The following is a 19,881-nucleotide window of genomic DNA, read 5'->3' as shown; positions in this document are numbered from 1 at the left end:
CCCCACCCCTGCCACGCCCATCCACTGTCAGCTCTGACAACACACTTCCAGGGCAGGATGCCCACGATGGTGCCCATTATGGGATGTTCTTGAAGCATCCTGCTGTGAATGGAGCCAGAAGGATCATGGGAAGTTTGATCAAGTGCTTCACTGGTTTAACCACACTTTTATAAAAGTATCCAAGGTAACCTGCTTCATCTCTGCTACCCCATGTGACAGCCCGGAGTAATCTGGGTCCCAGAAGGTCCTGGAGGAGATTCCCCAGGACACAGGGCTGGCAGTGACAGAGTCAGGATTTGGACCTGTGTCTACAGGCTGCTATTTAAGAGCTCCACACACTCTGCCTTTCTGCCCTGGTTGTTCTAAAATTGCCTTTTATGAGAACACACATGCAAATTTAATTCACGTCTCCAAGCTGCCTGGGTGAAGAGCTAACACTTAGAAGCAACAAATCCCATTTCAGATAAAACCTTTCACTGTACTGAGAACATTCTCGCAGGTCATGTTCACTCAGCCCCACACACCAGCCAGCACGAAAGACCCCAACTTGCCAGCTCGACCCTGCCCTTGACAGTTTGTGAACCAGACAATCACATCTGTCCTCAATCTGGGGCCATCGGTGGATGCATCTGGAGAATGTATTGGAACCCTGGGTGACTTTGGCGTCATTCCCCAACTCCTGCTGTCAAATGACCTCTGGATGGGTCTCCTGGACCAGCCTGGATTGCGACTGAGTTCACCAGGCTCCTTTGATTTCTGTCATGTAGACTGCTGTCCCCTCCCTGCCACTGAGCTTCTGCCTAACCCCGCCCCCCCTTCCCAGCAGCCTCCCTAAAGGACAGTCATGAACAACCATAATTAGTGCCATCATTCTAATTGGCATTCTTGGCATTAGTCACAGAAAAAAGTCCCAGAACTAAGTTAAAAATTCCCTTTACATTTAGGGGGTGGGGACAGTTGGCACCATGCCTGTCACCTTGGATTTTCCTTTCAGATCTTTTAAATTGTCACAGACACAACATTAAATAGGAGAACATCACTGTGGTCTGGGGAGGGACATTCCCTGCCCACACCCACTGCTCCTACCTCTGCAGCAGCAGCCGGACGTCCATTTGGGGGAATGCGCCCACCCCAATCCCCACTCTCAGTCCAGGGATGGGCATATGAGCCAGTCCTCCCCAGAGCACCACACTGAATGGCTCAGGAACTGACATGTGACCCAATTCTGTCCAGTGACTATGAGCCCTGGGACTTTTTGCTGGAGCTACTGAGAAAGAGGTACTTTCTTTCTGTACGAGTCCCTCAACCAGGAGGATGTGATCTTGGGGGATGTCCTCTTAAGCTCTTGGGGGACTGCCTGGAAATGGAGCCATCCCCAAGGGAAGCAAAGGTGATAGAATGGCAGAACTCATCCTACTGGCATCATTTGAACTTTTAGATCCAGCCTTGCCTGAACTTTTCAATGACTTGCTCCTATAAATTCCCTGATTTTTCAAGCTAATTTGAGCTTGCACTGTCACTTGCATTTCTGTCACTTGCAACCAAATGAATCCTGACTGATAGGAAGAAGGGAAAATAGTCCCTAAAATGGAATGCGTGGGTCCCTAGGCCTTCTCCTGGCACGTGGTTGAAATGGACCGGGTGGCTGTGTCTCCAACTGCATTACCTGTTCCAGCACCTGCTGCTGTCTTGCAGCCGCCTCCAGCGCAGCCAGCTCCTTGAGTCGCGCCCTGAGGTGGGCACGCTTGCCATCTTTGTCCCCCTTGGCACCCATCTTTCCTGCTGCAGCCAGGGTGGCACTGAAGAGCTTGGGGGTGCCTGCCCGTGGAGGAAGGATGAGTACACTCTGCTCCTTGGGCTTGTTGTTATTTCTCAGCATCCTCCTGAAAGAGAGCAGCGTCCGCTAACATCACCAGCAAGCTCTGGGAGAGAATGAAGCCTCGTTGGTTCGGGCAGAGCCCTTTAGTTGAACTGTGTGATGGCATTTGTTTTGACTAACAGTTTTTGAGCTCCATTTCTGAGCCCAGCACAGTGCTGTCTGAGGCATCACATCTCACTGAACAATCAGAATAACCATAATGATGTGGGTCTTATTGCCTGTACGTTATAGATGAGGCTCAGAGGGGTTGAGTGGCTTTTCTGAGGTCACACAGGAAATGATGCAGGATACTTTAGCATATGGAATCAGAAATAGGATGCCCAGATGCAAAAGAGCCCGAGCTTTCTGCTTCTCTTTCTTTTGCTTCATTGTCATTTCACCATCATCACCATCACCAATGTGGACACAAGTGTCTGTATGTGTCAGGCTCTGTGCTCAGACCTTTACAGGCAGGCATTCTTTGGTGACCCCTGCAATGCCCCTTCCTGGTGTTCACACCTCTGTGTGACCCCCTCACCTTGAGGGTAGTGGGACATGTGACTTGCTTTCAACCAGTGGAATACAGCAAGGGAGATCAAATGTCATTTTTGTGAATGTGTCACATAGGATTGTGGTCTCTGTCTTACAAGGAGACTCTCCCTTGCTGGCTGTGATGAAGCAAGTGGCCATGTTGGGAGAGGCCTACATGGCAAGAGCCTGAGGGCAGCCACTGGCCAATGACTAGCTAGGAACCGAAGCCCCCAGTCCCACAACCACAAGGAACTGAATTCAGTCAACAGCTATGGGACCTTGGAAGCAGATCCTTCCCCAGTCGAGACTTGAGATGAAGACCCAGCTCTGGTCCACATCCTGATTACTGCCTTGTAGTGGATGCGTCTAAGCTGTCCCCAGACTTTTGACATGCAGAAACTTTGAGATAATAAAATATGTGTGGTTTTAAGCCACTCAATTTATGGTAACATTGTTACTCAGCAATAGATACCTGATACGCACTTTAAGTCTCACAGTAATCCTTACAGGTAGGTCCTATTATTCTCCCTCATTTCAAATGAGGAGGTGGATGTCCAGAGGGTCTGAGTAACTTTTCCAAGGCCACACAGCTAGGAAGTGGCAGAGCTGGAATTCAAACCCATGCCTTTGACCCCAGCACCCCAGGTCTTAAGGATTACAAAGCAGTATCATGGTCATTATCTTCTTAGACGCTGACAATACTCCATGACCTGGAAAGGGCTGGGATTACTGTACCTAGAAGGGTTGGGGAAACCGAGGCTCAGAATGGGAGGAGTGACATGCCCAAGGTTACAGGAAGTGGCAGAGACAGAATTACAACCCGGATCCAATGCAATATACCACCCTGCTTCTCTAAATAAGGAGAGAATTTTCCATCAAAGAGAGCCCCAGCCTTTAATAAGGAATTCTTCGCACTACAAATACATGATGAGTGGTTTGGCTCAGGAACAAATGAGTTTCGCCTGCAGTCTAGCAGGTCTAGACGACTAATTGGCAAATTCATTCATCAGGGTTCCGGCCAAACTTGTTTGTTTAAAAATGAGGCCATTACTGGCTGCTTATCTAATCCGAGGCAATGGATTTAAATTGTGCATATTGATATTAATTGCCCAAGACTTACATTTTCGAGCTGGGGCTCCCCCAGGAGACCACAAACATGATAATTATCAGAGGCCTCTTCCAAGCCCAGCACTGTCACCTGTGTTATTTGAGTCCATAATTCACAGCACGGCAGTCCGTGGGAAGGCTCAGCGTGGTACTCAAATGACACGAAAGAACCATCTACAGGGCCTTTGCCGATCGCTAATAGCTATCTCTGTTTTGAAACACTGAGCTGACTTCTGGGACATTTCCAGATTAAGGAAATGTATCCTCATTTTCAGAGGACATGAGTTTCACTCTAATTACTGTATAATTCACCCCCGGAGACAGTGGCATGCATGAGATCTTTTTGCCCCATTTCTTGGAGTGGCCAAGTCAGAGAGTGAAGTGTCTCACTTCTTTGGGGCCTCAGGTCCCCCATCTGTAAAGTGGGGAGCTTGGACAGGATCTCAGCAACTCAGACATCCCCAGGCCCTGTGGTTCTCAGACCTGTATCTCCTTGGATGGGCAGAGCTCATCTGTGATGCCCTGCCCCTCTCCTCAAGCTTGCCCGTCCAGAGAAGCAGCCTCTGATGAACCGTGCCACGGCCCACTGTGTGCAGCACGGCCCGCCAGCCCCTCCTCCTTCCTCTGGCTGCCTCACCCCAGCACACCGCAGGCAGGGCCAGGAGCAAGGCCTCTGCAGGATCCCGGCTGACTTGCTAAACCCACACCTAACCCAGCCGGAGGAATGGGATGACAGCGATGAGCATGGCTTTCCTGAGCCATGTTCCTCTTGCAGGGGGCAGGAAGGCAGGGGGAGGGGAACCCGGTGCCTATTCTCAGACATAGGCAGTCAGTTCTCATTATCCGCGGTAATTAAGTTCTGTAAAGTGTCTGCAGACACGGAGTTAGTGACTACTGAGCCATGGCTTCTGGGGGAAATACAGGATTCGGTTCCGGTGGGCCTCTCCACACGACGTTTTAATCAACTGTTCATTACATAATCTTGTCTTGAGTGTGTTTCTGTTTAAAGACATCTTATTTAATATACATCATTGATTTGTTTACAATGAATGCACGGCTCTCTAACTCAGGCCTGCGTGGGGCGACACGAGACAGCACTTCAGCACTACACCTGGGGCCATTTCAACAGCAAAATCACCAACAAAAATCACAAAAATGTGAAAAACATGCTACATAATGGAGCACACAAAGACACTTGTTTACAATATGAGCCGAAACAAGAAGGCAGACCGTCACCTTCTTCAACTTTAGCTGGGAACGTGCACTTTAGGTGACTCAAATTTTCACCTCTGGGCACACGTCTGCGAGTGTCTGCGTAAGCCTTTGAGTATTGATTTGGGGATTACAAATAAACTTAGTGAGTAGGCGAATTGCAAGTATGGAATCTGTGAATAATGAGGATTGACCGTGCATCCTTGTCCCTCGGGACAGTAGGGGGAAGTGGACAGACTTGGGGGAAAGATCAGGTAGACCAGCCATTGGAAGGGCCCCACGGCTTCTCTGAGAACAGCCAGGTAAGACGAATTACAGGGCAGCTTGCTTCCCTGGGAGACCCCAACGCCTTGTCTATATTATGCTCTAAGGTCAACACTGCATCCACTCACCTGGGAGCTGCCAAAGAGATTCTGTAAAAACTTAAGTCACAGTAAGTCACTCCTCAGTGTAAATCCCTGCATAACTCCCATCTCCCTCAGAGTAAAAGCTAAAGCCATTGTGAGGCTTCCCCTACAAGGCCCTACCCAATATCACCCCCTACACTGCTCCCATCCCATATCTAGCTACATTCCTTTTCTTGTTGGTCTCCATGTAACACTGAGTCTGTGCCTCCTTGGGACCTTTGCACATGCTGTTCCCTCTGCCTGGAATGCTTTTCCCTGCAGGTAGTTCCCCAGCTCACTCCTTCACTCTGGCAGGTCTCAGTTGAAGTGCCACATCCTGAGAATAACTTTTCCTGACCAACTTATCTCACATGGCTCCCTCCATCACCTCTGTCTCTTCATGTGGCTTTATGTTTCCTTATGGCCTTTATCCCCAGCTGACACATCACATAGTCATTCCTTTCTCCATTGTTGGCTTCCCCGACTAGAATGTAAGCTTTGTTTGCTCCCTCCTGTGTCCCCAGGGCCTCGAACTATCAGCTCAATAAATTATTGTGCTGTATGAATGGACATGGTGAGTTTGTTCCCTTCATCATGACCACTCTCTGTACAGCTTATTTATGGTGACTCAAGTGGAAAATATGAATATGTGATAAAAGGCAAGGGAGGAAATACCAGATAGGTGGATTAAAAAGGTTTTATCCCATGGGAAAATTATAGAGAGAATTTAATGGATAAAGAGGAACAATTATTATTATTAACATGTATTGAGCTCTGCTGTGTGCCAGGCCCCCTGCTAGAGACATTCACATACACTATTTTATTTAATTGTCTCCACAACAAAGTGATTATCCTTATTTTACAATGGAGAAACTGAGACCAGAAAAGTAAAGTAACTTTTCCAAGGTCACACAGCCAGTACTGCACATGGACAGGACTTGAGCCCTATCAGCCTCCCAAGCCTATTGTGCATTTTCTACCACATCGTGCTGCTTCCATCACTCAAGTTAAAACCTGATCTTAAGTGTTTGAAAGCAAAAAACTGCTTTTCTTAAAAATTACCTATTCCAGGGAATTCCCTAGTGGTCCAGTGGTTAGGATTCCAGGCTTTCACTGCTGGGGGCCCAAGTTCAATCCTTGGTTGGGGAACTAAGATCCCACAGACTGCGTGGCATGGCCAAAAAAAAAAAAATTACCTATTCCCCAACAATACAAAATACAGATGCACAAGGTTATTCATTGCAGTACTATTTATAATTGCAAAATATTGGAAATAGCTTAAATGCCCATTCATAGGAATGCTTTGCAGTTGTCAAAAGGAATGAGGAAGCTGTCTGTGGACTCAGTGAATGTGTTCTGGGATTTCTCGTCACATGAAAAAAAGTCAAGTGCAAAAGAGAATCTGCAGTGTGCTATCCTTTGTGTAAGACAGAAAGGGAAATAAGCAAATATTCACAGATCTGCCTATTTTTGCAAAAAGAAACACAAGAAGAAAAAAGCAGAAACTAAGGAGATTAGATTCCTGTGAGGGGTGGGTGGCAACAGGTGCAGGGAGCTGGGACTCTGAATGCACTGTTTTGTACCCTTCTGCCATGTTCATGTCCTACATATTCAAAACACAAAAAATCAACAAGGGTCAGTGTGGGGGAACCCTGAAATGGAATGCAAACTGAAACACGTGAACCTAGCTGTATTTCAAATGAACAGAACAACCACAGTAGAGGGAGGAAGACAGAGAACCAATCCAGATAACCTTGAACACAACACCTACATCATGGGTCCTCAGGCTAAAGACAGAAAGAACTGCTCTCTGCTTAGAAGGCTTTCGTCTTTCCAGTAGCATGAAATAGGAATTCTGGTGCTACTTTCTCTACATTGTAGGACTGAACAAATGAATCAATGTAATGAGGATAAAGGGAGTCAAATTTCCCAGTGTTGGAGAAGGAATTTACAAATATGGAAAAGGAGATTAGAATGAACTCTGTGATGATGGATCGAAATTGTTAGATAGGTGGAAATAGAAACAGAGATATAGATAGACACAGACAAAAAAATAGATGTTGATATATATATGTATATGTATGTGCATATATGTATGTGTGTGTATATATATATATTTGCATTTATACATACAGGTGTATATGTGGATGTATTTCCCAGCTCTGTCCACTGTGGAGGCCTAGTAACACCCCAGTAGCAATGAGAGCACTTAGTACTTATACCTTGGTTTCGAAAAACCATTCCCCTCTAAAAGGAATCAAGCCTCCTTGGGGAAATGGCCATTTCCAGGGATGCAGCAGGGAAAGTATAAGATGAGTCTATGGCATCTTATTGTGCCTATAAGCAAAAGAGTGCTAAAATATAACAGGGATGTAACAAAAGTTCACTATATCCAGCCTAAAGAGGTGTCCAGTGGCCAATGTGGAACAATTTCAGCATGAAAATGATGATTGTAACAGGATATTCATGGAATACAGCAAATCCATACCATTATAAATAGATAAATGAAAAATCAAATAAATGGGAAAGAAAAGAAAGTTCTTCCTTACAGTACATTGCTAGCTAATAAATGTAGAAAGCATGACAGGGTTAGAAAATCACCATTTTGCAACCATCATGGCAATCATTGCAAGGAACCTTCAGTGGAGGCTGAAAGTAGTGAGGTAAAGTGAGATAAGGAACAGGAAATCTACATCATCTCAAGGTGACTCGCCACTCATTACTTATTAATTTCAAAGGGAAAAATAGGAACTTGAGAGTGTGGAAACTTTAACCAAGTGATCAGAGTAAGAACTCATCAGAATAGGGAGAAAGCAGCCTCTCAATACACTGTACTGAGAAGGACACAACATCACTTCTGAGTAATTCCTGCCCCAAATGCAGAACCTGAAGGTAATGATGAGAAAACATATAAACTTAAATGGAGGAACATTCTGTAGAATAACTGGCCTGTCCTCTTCAGAGAAATCAAAATCATTGAAGATAGGAAAAGGTGAGGAACTTTGATCCCAGATCAAAGAGACTAAAATGGCAACATCATGCAGTGGGGGGATCCAGGAATGGAAAAGGAGAAAAGAAAAGCTATAAAAGACACTATTGGGACGATTAACAAAATTTGACTATGGATTAGGGATGAGATAAGTATTGCTTCAACATTGAATTTCGTGATCTTGAGAAAGGTACTACAGTTATGTAAGAGAAAGTCTGAGTCCTTAAGAAATACACACTAAAGTATATATGGATTTCTTTTATTAAAAAAAAAATGTACCTGGCCTTCTTCCGGAGCAACTTCTGAGACTCAGGATAATGCACCAAAATTTCATTCAGGTCCTTCTTATCCAGAATGAAGAGGTTGGCAAACCCGTGGGCTATCACGTTAGCCGTGCGCCGGTTCCCGCCCCCAACAGCCAGCAAGCTGGGGCAGAGAAGGGAGGGAGGTGAGACCCTTAGGAGGCTGCAGTTTTGATCACACTAGCGTCTTCATTTTCACCCCTGCCTGGAGCATCACAATGGCCTCACACGGGTGAGAGCTGGGCCCACCTTGCATATGTCAGCAGGTGCCAGTGCTGCATACATAGCGGTTTCCTTACACCCACCGAAGGGCCCTTGAGGACGTGGTCCCACCCACTGGCCATCCCTCCCTTCCCCAGCCTTTGCCGAGGTCCCCTTGTTTCACCCCGTTCTGACCTTATTTCTCCAAACACAGATCCAGTTTTCAGCGTCACCAGTACGGACTTCCCATCCGGGCCACCCAAGACCTGCACCTGCCCCGCCTGGATGATGTACATCTCCCGGCCTATCTCCCCCTGAAACAGAGAAGGGGGCGAGTCCCTCTGTCATCACCAAAAGCAACCACAGAAGCAGCAGGGCTGGGACCAGGCGCTGGTGGCACAGTGCAGAGGAACCTGGGCTGGGATCGAGCCCTCCTAGCGACTTGGTATGTGGTGTAGAGATAGTCACTTCCCCTCCAGGGTCTCAGTCTCCCCACCTGTAGATTGCAGGATTACGGTGGGGAGTTAGTGGTGTGATGGAAAATGCTAGATAACAAGGCCCAGGTGTATTTCTGAATTGGAAATTCGGTAAATTTCCAATCATACGCACCCATGGAGGGCCCAGAGGCATGGAAAAGCTCACAGTGGTTCATACAATCAGCTGATACCTGCGCCTCCCCCATATGCTATCAGGCGCTTGGGCGGCATTTGCTTACTGAATAGGAATGATAACAGCTTTAATAGGAATGACCAGCATTACCTAACGCTTTTCTGGGCCAGGCGCTGCTCTAAGTGCTTTATGTGACTGAGCCTGCTTAGTCCTCAACAGCCCTCTGCGGTAGGAGCTCTGCCCAAGGTCACAAAGTTAAGCAAAGCCGAGCCGGGATTTGAAAACAGGCAGTCTGGTTCCATGAACCCAGAGTTCATGGTTGTTATGAACCCCCATTCATATGTTGAAATCCTAACCCCCGGCTCCTCAGAATGTAACCTTATTTGGAAATAGGGTCATTACAGATGTAATTAGTTAAAAGAAGATGAGGTCATACCGCAGTTGGGTGAGCCCCTAATCCAATAGGACTGGTGTCCTTATAAAGGGACATTTGGGCACAGAGACAGGCGTAGAGGGAAGACAATGTGAAGAGCCACAGGGAGAAGGCAGTCATCTAAAAGCCAGGAGAGAAGCCTGGAGCAGATCCTTTGCTCACTGTCCTCAGAAGGAACCTACCCCACTGACACCTGGATCTCGGACTTCTAGCCTCCAGAATTGTGAGACAATACAGTTCTGTCATTTAAGCTATTCCATTTGTGGTACTTTGTTATGGCAGCCCTAGCAGACTGATACAATGGTCTTAGTCACAAATTAAACCAAATGAACGAATGAATGAATAGCTTTGCTTCGGACTAGAATCAGAAATACCCAGTCTGCCAGCACCTTCCAATCCTCATGCCTTCACAGACCGGTGCCCTGGCCTGATACCTATCAGCCACACCTGGTGTGTGTAAAGGGAGAGAGACCAAAGACTGGTAAGTGGCTTATGCTTTTGATTTGGCTTACGCTTTTGATTCATTCGACAAATATTCCCTGGGCATCTCACACATGCATGGCCTTCTTAACAAAAAGGAAGAAAGTCTCGTTCCCCTGTTTCAGTGTCCAATTTGACATGGGGCTGAAGTGTGAGGGGCTGCAGAGCTCACCCTCATCTCACTGACCCGCCCAGGGGTGGTCCTGGGGTGGCCTCGGGTTGTCTCAGCGAGATTGTCACAGCACCAAACCTGTCAGCAGAGGGCGCCATTTACACATGTTCACCAAGTGTTCACTACGGCTTCCACGGCAAACTTCCCAACAATCTGATTCATTTTTCCTCATCAGAGGTAAAGTCTACATCACCCACAAGGATATTAGCAACAGCAATGGCACCGACTCTGTGCCAGCCATGGTGCCAAACTCCCTATGCATATCTTCTTCAATTCTCACAATCACCCCATGAGGGAGATACTATCAATATCCCTACTTACCCATGAAAAGAGTCAGGCTCGGAGAGGGCAAGCCACTTCCCCAAGGCTGCACAGCTAGGAAGTGGCTCCAATGTCAGACAAATCATTCTATTGTTCCCAAACTTCTCTTGGCCGCTAAGGCTGCAGCTTTAAATTCTCAGCCATACCCTTGTCCCCATTCCCCCAGCTCTTTGCTTCCAGAAACTTCACTGTTATGCAGCATACAACTTGGAGATGGGGCCCTTCTGGGGCTAGGGGTTCCTGAGTCTCACAGGGGGTTCTTGGGCAATATTTTCACCCCTGTATACACACTAAGCTCCTCCACCCTGACCACTCGCTCACCAAGTGACCTCGGTCTCACCTCGAATCCCAAAAAATGGGAGCAGAAGGGGCCTTAGACACTGTCTAGCCCTGGCATTCAAACCCAAATGAGTCCCAGGATCAGGTGGGTGATGTAAAGGAGAGAAGGGAGCCTGTGGGGCAGTGGAGAGTGGTGGGACCTGTGACATCAGGAGAGGACGACATCCCCTTCTCCACTCCACATGATTCTGGCTATTTGGGAAAGTGGGGCTCAATGCTAGCCACTTTTCTGTTTTCAGCTGGAAATCTGGATTTTTACGTGAAACCTTCCAGTTTTTTTTGGCAATGCTGCACAGTTTGCAGGATCCTAATTCCTAACCAAGGACTGAACCCAGGTCACGGCAGTGAAAGCACCAAGTCCTAACCACTGGACCTCCAGGGAATTCTCGAAACCTTCCAACTTTTAAAGGTTGGGGACTAATTCAAACTTTTATTTTTAGATTAGGCCAAGAAAAAGAAGGGAAAAAAACCCCATGAAACACCTGTGGGCTGGCTCCTACGCAAGGACCATTAGTTTGCAACCTCTGACCTATCCTACCCCTCCTCCAGCCCCATTTTCCTGACAGGAAGGCCAAGACCCTGGAAGCAGGTCCATCTACACAGTCAAGACCCTGCCCCTCTTTATGCTCCTCACTTTCCTCTTCTATAAAGTGGGGCTCCTCGTCCTGGCCCCCATGGTCCCAGGAAGAGGGAGAAAGGCCTGAGGCACATCTGAGTTCAGTGCCTAGAGCTGGACAGAGCCTGCTCGTGCCAAACAAGCCAGGAGCCCTGGGGTCAGCTCATCACCCTCCTCCCCTCCTGGCAATTCCGCTCCCCCCGCTGTGCCTTCATAGGCCCCTACTCCAGCCCAGCTGCGACAGGCGATGGCTGTGAATCCCAGACCGCCTTGAGGCTGCCCTGGGCCACTCACCTTCTTGCACACGTAGTCGTTGGGCAGGTAGACAACAGAGCGAAGCTTCTTCAGCATGTCAAAGATCATCTGCCGGTCACAGCCCTGGCCCCGAGAGGAGGGGAAAGGAGCCGTTTAGAGGAAGGTGTGGGCTCTGGACCTTCCAGAGTCCTGAGGGTGGGGACACTGGGTGGGCCATACCTGGAAGAGTGCCACTTTGCTGACGATGTCATAGTTCACATCGATGGCGAGGTCCAGCTGCATCTTATCTGGAAGCTGCACCATCAGCTCTGACTCGTCTGCAAATGGGACCCTGAAATGTTCAGAGGCACAGCCGGGCCCCTCCTTCACACACATAGGGCCCGTCCACACCACACTGGCAGGGACCCCAGGCACACCATTCCTCTACCACCTGGAACTACTCTAGATTGGGAGGTTACCCTCTCGGCCTCTAGGTCTTTGCCAATGCCGTTCCCTCTACTGGGAACAACCCCCTTCACCTTCCTGGCTAACCCTACTCATTCTGCAGAACCCAGCACTCATGTCTCCTCCTCCAGGAAGCCTTCCCTTGACATCCTCCCACCTAGCTATTATGTTACCAGTCCCTGTGCCACAGCTCATATCACACCCTTTACTGCAATTGTTTGCCAATGATCTGTCTTCTCCACTCACATTATAAGAACAACATTAGCAAGAAATAAAGTATATGGAGCACTTACTATGTGCCAGGCAGTTTTACAGAGTGCTTTACCAAGATGATTTCATTAAATCCTCCCAGCATCTCAAGAAGTGCCCACTATAACCCACTTTACAGACAAGGACAGGGAGACTCCGGAGGGCAGTGACTTGCCCATGTCCATGCAGCCCAGGGGAATGGAATCAGGACCCCACCCAGGTCCTGTGACTTCAGAACCTATCCTGGGAGAGCAGTATGTCTGCCCACCATGGGGTCTATGGTGCGCAGCTGAGAGCCTGGAACAGAGTGAAGGTCGGTAACTGGAGACAGAAATGTACCACGGGGCCCCAGCCCCATGCTCTGTCCACTGCACCACAATTAGCTTAGGGCTCAAGTGCTGGGTCTGTGCAACCCTGGGCAGGTCAGAGCCCTCTCTGGTCCTTAACATGTGCCCCTGTGAAAAGTCACAAGGCTTTCACTAGAACAGAATGAGGCAGTGGAAATGAACATGGCTTGGAAACTGTAGTCATGTGCTTTGTCCACAGACTTGCCAACACCCCCCAACTCAGGAGACCGTGGGCCTCAAGTGTGGCTTCTTTGAGACCAGAGTGAACCCCACAGAAGCCTTGGGGGGGCCCTTTCATTTTTCTGAGGGCCTTGGGAGACTCTAGGCACAGTGCCAGTGGTCCATAAGCTTTTCAGAGCCCTCCAAAACGATGTCTAGGCTCTGAAAACAAAATTACTAGCTCCCCAAAATAAAAAGGAAACAGGAAAAAAATAAAGTCAATTAACATGTAATTAACCTATTCAAATTTCACTAAGGATTCCATTTAGAATCTGTGAAAACTTCACTGTATTTGGAAACAGTTTACAGTTAAGATTCTCCCACTTTGCAAGAATAACGGAGCACACCTCATCATTGACAAGAAAGCAGAAACAGCAGTGAATGAAAATGCATTGTTTTAGTCAATTTCAGAAGCAAAGTATAACATCAAAAAATTTAAAAAAATATATTATAATAAACTCTAATGGAAAATAATCTGAAAAAGAATTTTTTAAAATTTACAAAATATGTATTATATGTATGGATGTATATGAAGAGGAAGAGAGGAGACAGAAACAGAGACAGAGTCTTCCTTCCCTCCTGGTTCCAACTGTACTTCCATCTTCGAATGGAGATGCATTTCAAGGTGGGGGGCGGCATTCGGAAGACAAGCCCTTCAAGTCTTCAGGGGTCTCCTGATGGCTTAACTTGGGCACCGCCCAAGGCCTCCCCAGGCCGCTCTCACTGAAATGTTGGGGCCAAGAGAGGACCCCATGCTTGGGGCCTCAGGGACACGGGATGAGGTCAGGGCCCAGGAAGGCAGGGGTCGGGCTGGGGGAGCTGGTGACAGCTGGGTTGGGGCGGAGAGGGGAGTGGGGAGGGGGCGTGGTCTTACCCAGCATGCCTTGGGAGTGCCAGGTGTACTCATACCAGGTCTTGACCCGGTTCTGCACGGACCTGGGGATCTTGTATAAGTTCATGTACTTCACTGTGCTGTCCATACAGCTGCGGTAGTAGGTCTCTCCCGCAGTAGCGGCCCCCACCACGTCTCTCATCTGGGGGTAAGGAGGGTGGTCAGGGGAGCCGCTGGGTCAGAGCGGGGCCGGGCTCTGGGGACGTGTGTTGTGGGCACATTTACTTAACACAGGCCAGGGGTATGTGCCTGCGGGGCTGGGGGGTGATCAGGAGAAAGGGAATCCCATGTCCACACACAGGTTTTCCGACGATGCTGCACGTGGAGGAGCGAGGCTGCTGGCCCCCTCCCGTGGCCTCAGGTCTCTGGGGCCACACAAGGAGGGAAGGCCTTCCTGGGCTGGGCTGATTCTGGTACAACGTGGCCCCTTGGTGCCAGAGGTCACTTTGACACCACACGCCACCCTCCCGCCCCGCCCCGCCCCGAGGAAATATGAACCAGGAGTGCTGCTCCTTAGAGCAGAGCCCCTCAAAGGTAACTCTGAGGACCCCTGGTGGTTGCCTCAGGCACTGACTACAGTATGAGCCTCACCCCCAGTACATTAGAATCCACCGGGGGCTTCTCTCCAAGGGAACAGCCCAAATCCTCAGCCCCTGCAGAAAGCCATTCAGCCCAACTCTCCAGCTGTCCCAAAGAACTGACATTTCAAATGGGAAGCAACCTCAGAGAGGAAATGGGACCTACACCTCCATCACCGCCCCTTCACTCAGCGGGTCCCAGAGCTCCAGGCTCCTAACTCTCGGCCCACTGCTGTTTCCTGGGCCTAGTCTGAAAGGAACGGGCACAGATGGTGATGCTTCTGGCAGCAGCAAGAGGGCAAAGGGCCGTTCAGGCAGGTGGTTTGGAACAGACTAGTGACCCAGCTACCTGTCCGATCATCACGGAGAAAGCGAAGACACCTGTGAAATAGTTCAGACCCTGGAAGACAATTTCAAAGAGCGTCTTGGGGTCGGGCAGGCCGCCGATGGTGATGAGGGTCTTCACAGCCCAGTAGTAACAGCGAATGTAACTAGGGAGAGAAGAGGAAGGGGACCTCAGTCATCACAGGCCCCGCCCTGTCGATCCTGGGCAGCCTGGCTTGGATACGTGTACACTGTACAAAAGAGAAAAAGCTTTACAGCTCATAAGTGCAAACAAACAAACAAAACTGAAAAAAAAAAAAGGAAAAAGAAAAAACCCTCTCCCAACTTCAGAGCCCTGTGCCGCTTGTAGAGCATATGCACAGGTACTGTGTGGTTTGGTGTGGCTCTGCCCCAACGCTGCAGAGACGTGTTGTCATCCCCATTTACGGATGTGGAAACTGAGGCTTCCGGAGATTGCTTAGAAGACTTGGCAGGAGGATAAACCAGGGTTTTCTGGCTCCTGATGCCTGGGATCCCTCAGTTTCCCTCAATATGTTTTCAATGTCCACAGCCTTTTCTTTGCTATCCCATCATGAGGTTTAAGAACAAGCTCAAAAGTGGAAGATATCTGGAGGATCACCTTTTCTGACCCTCCCCCTTGCCTGTCCAGTAACCAGATAGTGAAATTGAGGGCTGCAGAGGGAAAGGGAACACCCATGGCCACCAGCTGGCAAGTTCCAGAGCTCAGACTGGAAACCAGATGTCATCTGCTTCTCTGAGCTAGTGCCCACCATCAGTAAGCCTTTGACACAAGCTCATGAATCATCGGAAAGGGAGGTATGGGTGATGGGGCCCTACTGTGTGGTAAAAGGCATAGGAAATGCCTGCGCTTGTGTAATTATCACGAAGCAGTGAGAGTCCCTCCCTTTTCTTTTTTTTTTAAAGTTTTGCATGTTTATTTATAATTACAAGTGTACATTACTCCAACAGAGCAGCCCCGTTGCTATGTTCTAATTTTTAGCCATTAAGTCCTACAAAAATAAACTTAAGCTTTTACAATATCTTAAACAACACAGAACTAAAATCTTTATAGCTATTTAAAGGGATTTAGTTACCAAGGTGCTTATGTTCATACCTTCAGACCGTGCCCTCCCGTCAGCAAGGTTGAGGTCAGCAGGGCCTAAAGCCAGGGCAGTCTCAGCAGGCTTTCCTGTGCTTCCTGTCCTCCCACCACGGCACAGGAATTGCCCAGAGCCTGCCCTGGCTCCAGTGTCCTGATACACCCATGTTTCCAGGGTCCCTGCTCTACTGGGAAATGGAGAACATCATCCAGCTGGCCAATCATCTGGTCCAAGAATGACCCCACGTTTGTCCTCCCCTGGGCTCTGTTCACCAGCTATTTATACAGCACCATGCTTTGAGCATGGGCTCTGGAGCTGGACCGCCTGGGCTCAAACCCAGCTCTGCTACTTTCTAGCTGCATAACCTGGACAAGTTACTCATCTAGCCAAGCCTCACTGTCCTTCCCCTGAAAGGGACATGGCAATAGAGCATCCTTCACAGGGCGATCATGAGGTGCAAAAGAGCGCCTGGCACACAGTGGGCTCTCAGTAAATGTCAGCTATCAGAGCCTTCACTGTCACTGGTGCCAGCAGTGGGGAACAATAGACTCACCTATGTCCTCAAGAAGTTCACTGTCTAGTGGGGACAGGCAAGTCAACGTGCAATCAGCACTGTGGGGTGGGGAAGCAGAGGTTGCTGGGGAGTTGGGGCAGTGGCGGGGCTCTACCTCTGAATAGCTGCGAGGCCTGGGGCAGGGCTCTGGGCCTCCTGTCCCCTCATTACCACCTGGTGCAAGAAAAATCTCAGAATCATGAGACAGGCCTGCCCTGTCAATCCCCATCATACCAGTCCTGGCCACCAGAGGGCATGCTGAGCAGCCTTTAGGAGGACTGAGCTGGGCGCTGCCTGGGTGCTTCCTGGGCACTGCCTGGGCTCTGGGTGCCACTGGGCCACCAGTAGAAGATGAGTGATATCCACACAGCTCCTGCTTTCCCCTAAACCCTTACTGGCTGCAGAAGTCAGCCACTGGCATGGATGGCACATCTTAGGGGCCTCCCAAGTCTTCCATGCCACTGGGTCTGTAGGGACCCCTGCATGCTGCCCCAGACCAGGCCAAAGCAGAGCAGGATGAAGAAACCAAATATTAATATGTAGGAACTTAGGTCCTTAAGCTCCCTGGCCTATAGCAGGTACTCAAGAAATGGTCACTATTTTCAAAGTTCTTATTATGGATGATGTTGGATTTCTATAGGAATTCTCCTTCACTACTTGTACTTTTGCATATCCTGGGGTTCCCTACAGGATTCCATTTCAAAAAGGGTAATGCTGCCAGAAAAGTGTGCCTCTCCACTACGGAGCAGTGAGAACTCCCCAGGGCCATGCAGAGGGAAGTCCCGGATGGTTGGCCCTGTCCTCCCCTGCCCTGCCTGCCATTCCTCCCAGGCCTACCCGTGATGGATGCCAGGCCCAGCTCCAGGACATGGGTTTTTAGCCTGTTGGGACACAAACCCCTTTGAAAAGCTAACAAAAGTTATTAGGAAGCTTCTCCTTAGAAAAGCCAGCATGTTCCCAAAATTTAGTTCCAATTTCAGGGGGTGGTTGTGACCCCCTTAAATCTCTGGACCCCTCATTAGGAACCCTTTCCTGGTGTGCCAGCTTCCCCATAAGAATGGCCATAGCTAGGAAGTGAGGTCACTGACTCCTGTCCAGGCACAGGCTGGACATGTTATATACTTGTTTATTTATTCCTCACGAGAAATCTGAGTGTAATCCTACCCCCATTTTATAGATGAGAAAATTGAGTCTCAGAAAGTGTAAGGGCCTTACCCAAGGCCACAGAGCAAGATTTAATGAATAGCTTCTGTTCTTTCCTTTGCATAGAATGTCTTCGAGTCCTCCCTATGCCCCCTCGTGAGGGGATGAATGAATGAATAAATGAGTGAATGAATGGTCTAGTCATGGGCTCAGGAGCAGGGCTGTGGGTGGGTTCAGCCGCGGGGAAGAGGGAGCGGGGCCAGTGGTGATGTAGGCGTGCTGGGCCCCGACCCCATCCCTGACACACTCCACCCCACAGCAGATGGCAGGTTTCCCCCCACCTGCCTGGTTGCCTGGACCCTGTGACTCCCTAGGTGAGCTCCCCTCAGGCCACAGGCCCGTCGCAGAGGGCGACAGCTGTGGCCACTGGGGCCAAGGTTGGGGCATCTGTACTGAGAAGGGACTTTCTGGACCAACAATCACTCTAGAGAGAAGCCACCTTGGACACAAGTGGCCTGTTCTAGCGCCAACTGGAAACAAGCACGTGGAGGAGGTGAAAGTGTTGACAGCTGGACTGAGAGCATTTTGTGTCACTAGTGGGCACAGCCCAGGGCGAGGCAGGGCCTGCCTGAGGGGACTCACTGACCCCCTGGGCCTGAACTCTTCCTCCGCCTCTTTGTCACCACAGCTGACCGAGTGCCGGCTGTGACCTGGCACGGGATCGGTGACTCAGAGGCACCCAGTACTCACAGTTACCTCTTCAAGGTGTGGGGCTCCTATTATCAGACCCATTGGGCAGATCAGGAAACTGAGGCTCAGAGAAACGAAGTGACCTGCCCACTGCTAGCAGGTGGCAGCACCAGGAGTGACCTCTGGATTCCTGTTTCTAAATCTCCAGGCTCATCCTTGACCTTGACCCTAAGTGCTTCTGTCTCCTTCCCACACTGCCCTCCATCCTCGTTATCACACAAACCCTCTCTTGACCTTTTCTTTTTCTTTTTCTTTTTTTGCCCTCACGGACAGGGCCCTAACCCCTAACCAGTTCATCTGTCTGCTTCCTGCCTGTCCTCCCCATCCATCCTCCCATCAGCCATCATTGGGAAAATCATCTTTCTGGGATTCCCCTGGGTCCTGTCATTCTCCTGCTTAAAAGGCTTTGAAAGGCAAGTGGTGAGAGTGTAAATGGGCAGCTTTCGATAACCAACCAAGCCTCAGAAATGAGGTGGCATACGGGAACTCTCTGTACTCTCCCATCCACTTTTCTGTAAACCTAAAACTGCTCTAAAAAAATAGTCTATTAATAAAAATAATAATTTTTTTAAACACTTCGTAAAATGTTCATACCCTTGGCCCTGCCATCCCTCTGTAGGAATTTATTATGAGGAAACTGTCAGACCAGAAGACAAAGATTCCTAAACACAGACACTCCCTGCAGCATCACGTGTCATCATGAAAAAACTGGAGACAACTTAAGTAGCCAATGACAAGGAAATGGCTAAATAAATGGTGGTATCTCGGTGTGTGGGGGGGCATTGGTATCATGGTTTTAAAAAATTTACTGATGGAAAAATATGTACAATATTATCATTCTATTTCCTTGTTGGTGACAATTCTTCTCACATTTTCACATTTCTAATATAAGGATTATCTTATAATCCATATATACGTTTAGTGTAATATTTCCTTTTTTCCCAAAAAGCTATATTGACTCAATAATGTATCATAATTAACTGCATCTTAGACTCAAAGAAATAGAGTATGTTCCTGATCTTTCTTTTATAATCAGAATATATATATGTATATGAACAGTAAAAAAGAGACTTTTGCTGGTTTTGCCTAGGGCAGCTCTATCCAATAAAAATATGATGTGATCCACATATGTAATTTAAAATTTTGAGCAACCACATTTTTGAAAAGTAAAAAGAGGTGAAATTAATTTCAATAATGTATTTCAGTTAACCCAAAATATCAAAATTAAATATCATATCCACATGTAACCAATATTTTAAAAATTAGTAATAAGACACTAATCCAAAACCTGTGTGTTCTCTACAGCTGCAGCGTATCTCAGTGGCCCTTGCACTTCAAGTACTGTACTCGGCAGCCCGGGGCAGCCAGTGGCTTCTGTATTGGCTCAGGTGGGAGGCTGCTTGGCAACCTGGCCCCGCCTCCCTCTCTGGATCCTTCCACACACCCTGCC

At 48.6% G+C, this 19,881-nt stretch overlaps 1 protein-coding gene across 1 annotated transcript in view; it reads right to left on the bottom strand.

Moving 5' to 3' along the window:
- CNGB1 (cyclic nucleotide gated channel subunit beta 1) overlaps positions 1–19,881 on the bottom strand; it is a gene marked incomplete at its 3' end in the record, with an annotated part of 139,418 nt that overhangs the window by 50,886 nt on the left and 68,651 nt on the right. Inside the window, exons 27-33 of the mRNA XM_079724051.1 lie at positions 14,890–15,031; positions 13,945–14,104; positions 12,031–12,128; positions 11,851–11,934; positions 8,782–8,900; positions 8,363–8,509; positions 1,667–1,883 (exon numbers count right to left, since the gene is read on the bottom strand). Of these exons, the coding sequence (XP_079580177.1) occupies positions 1,667–1,883; positions 8,363–8,509; positions 8,782–8,900; positions 11,851–11,934; positions 12,031–12,128; positions 13,945–14,104; positions 14,890–15,031 (967 nt within the window). The remainder of the gene's footprint in view (positions 1–1,666; positions 1,884–8,362; positions 8,510–8,781; positions 8,901–11,850; positions 11,935–12,030; positions 12,129–13,944; positions 14,105–14,889; positions 15,032–19,881) is intronic.

This window comes from Hyperoodon ampullatus (genome assembly GCF_949752795.1).
Source record: "Hyperoodon ampullatus genome assembly, chromosome: 18".
Classification (NCBI taxonomy): domain Eukaryota; kingdom Metazoa; phylum Chordata; class Mammalia; order Artiodactyla; family Ziphiidae; genus Hyperoodon; species Hyperoodon ampullatus.
Note: the sequence above shows the minus strand (reverse complement) of the source record. Positions and strands in the feature narration are given on the sequence as shown.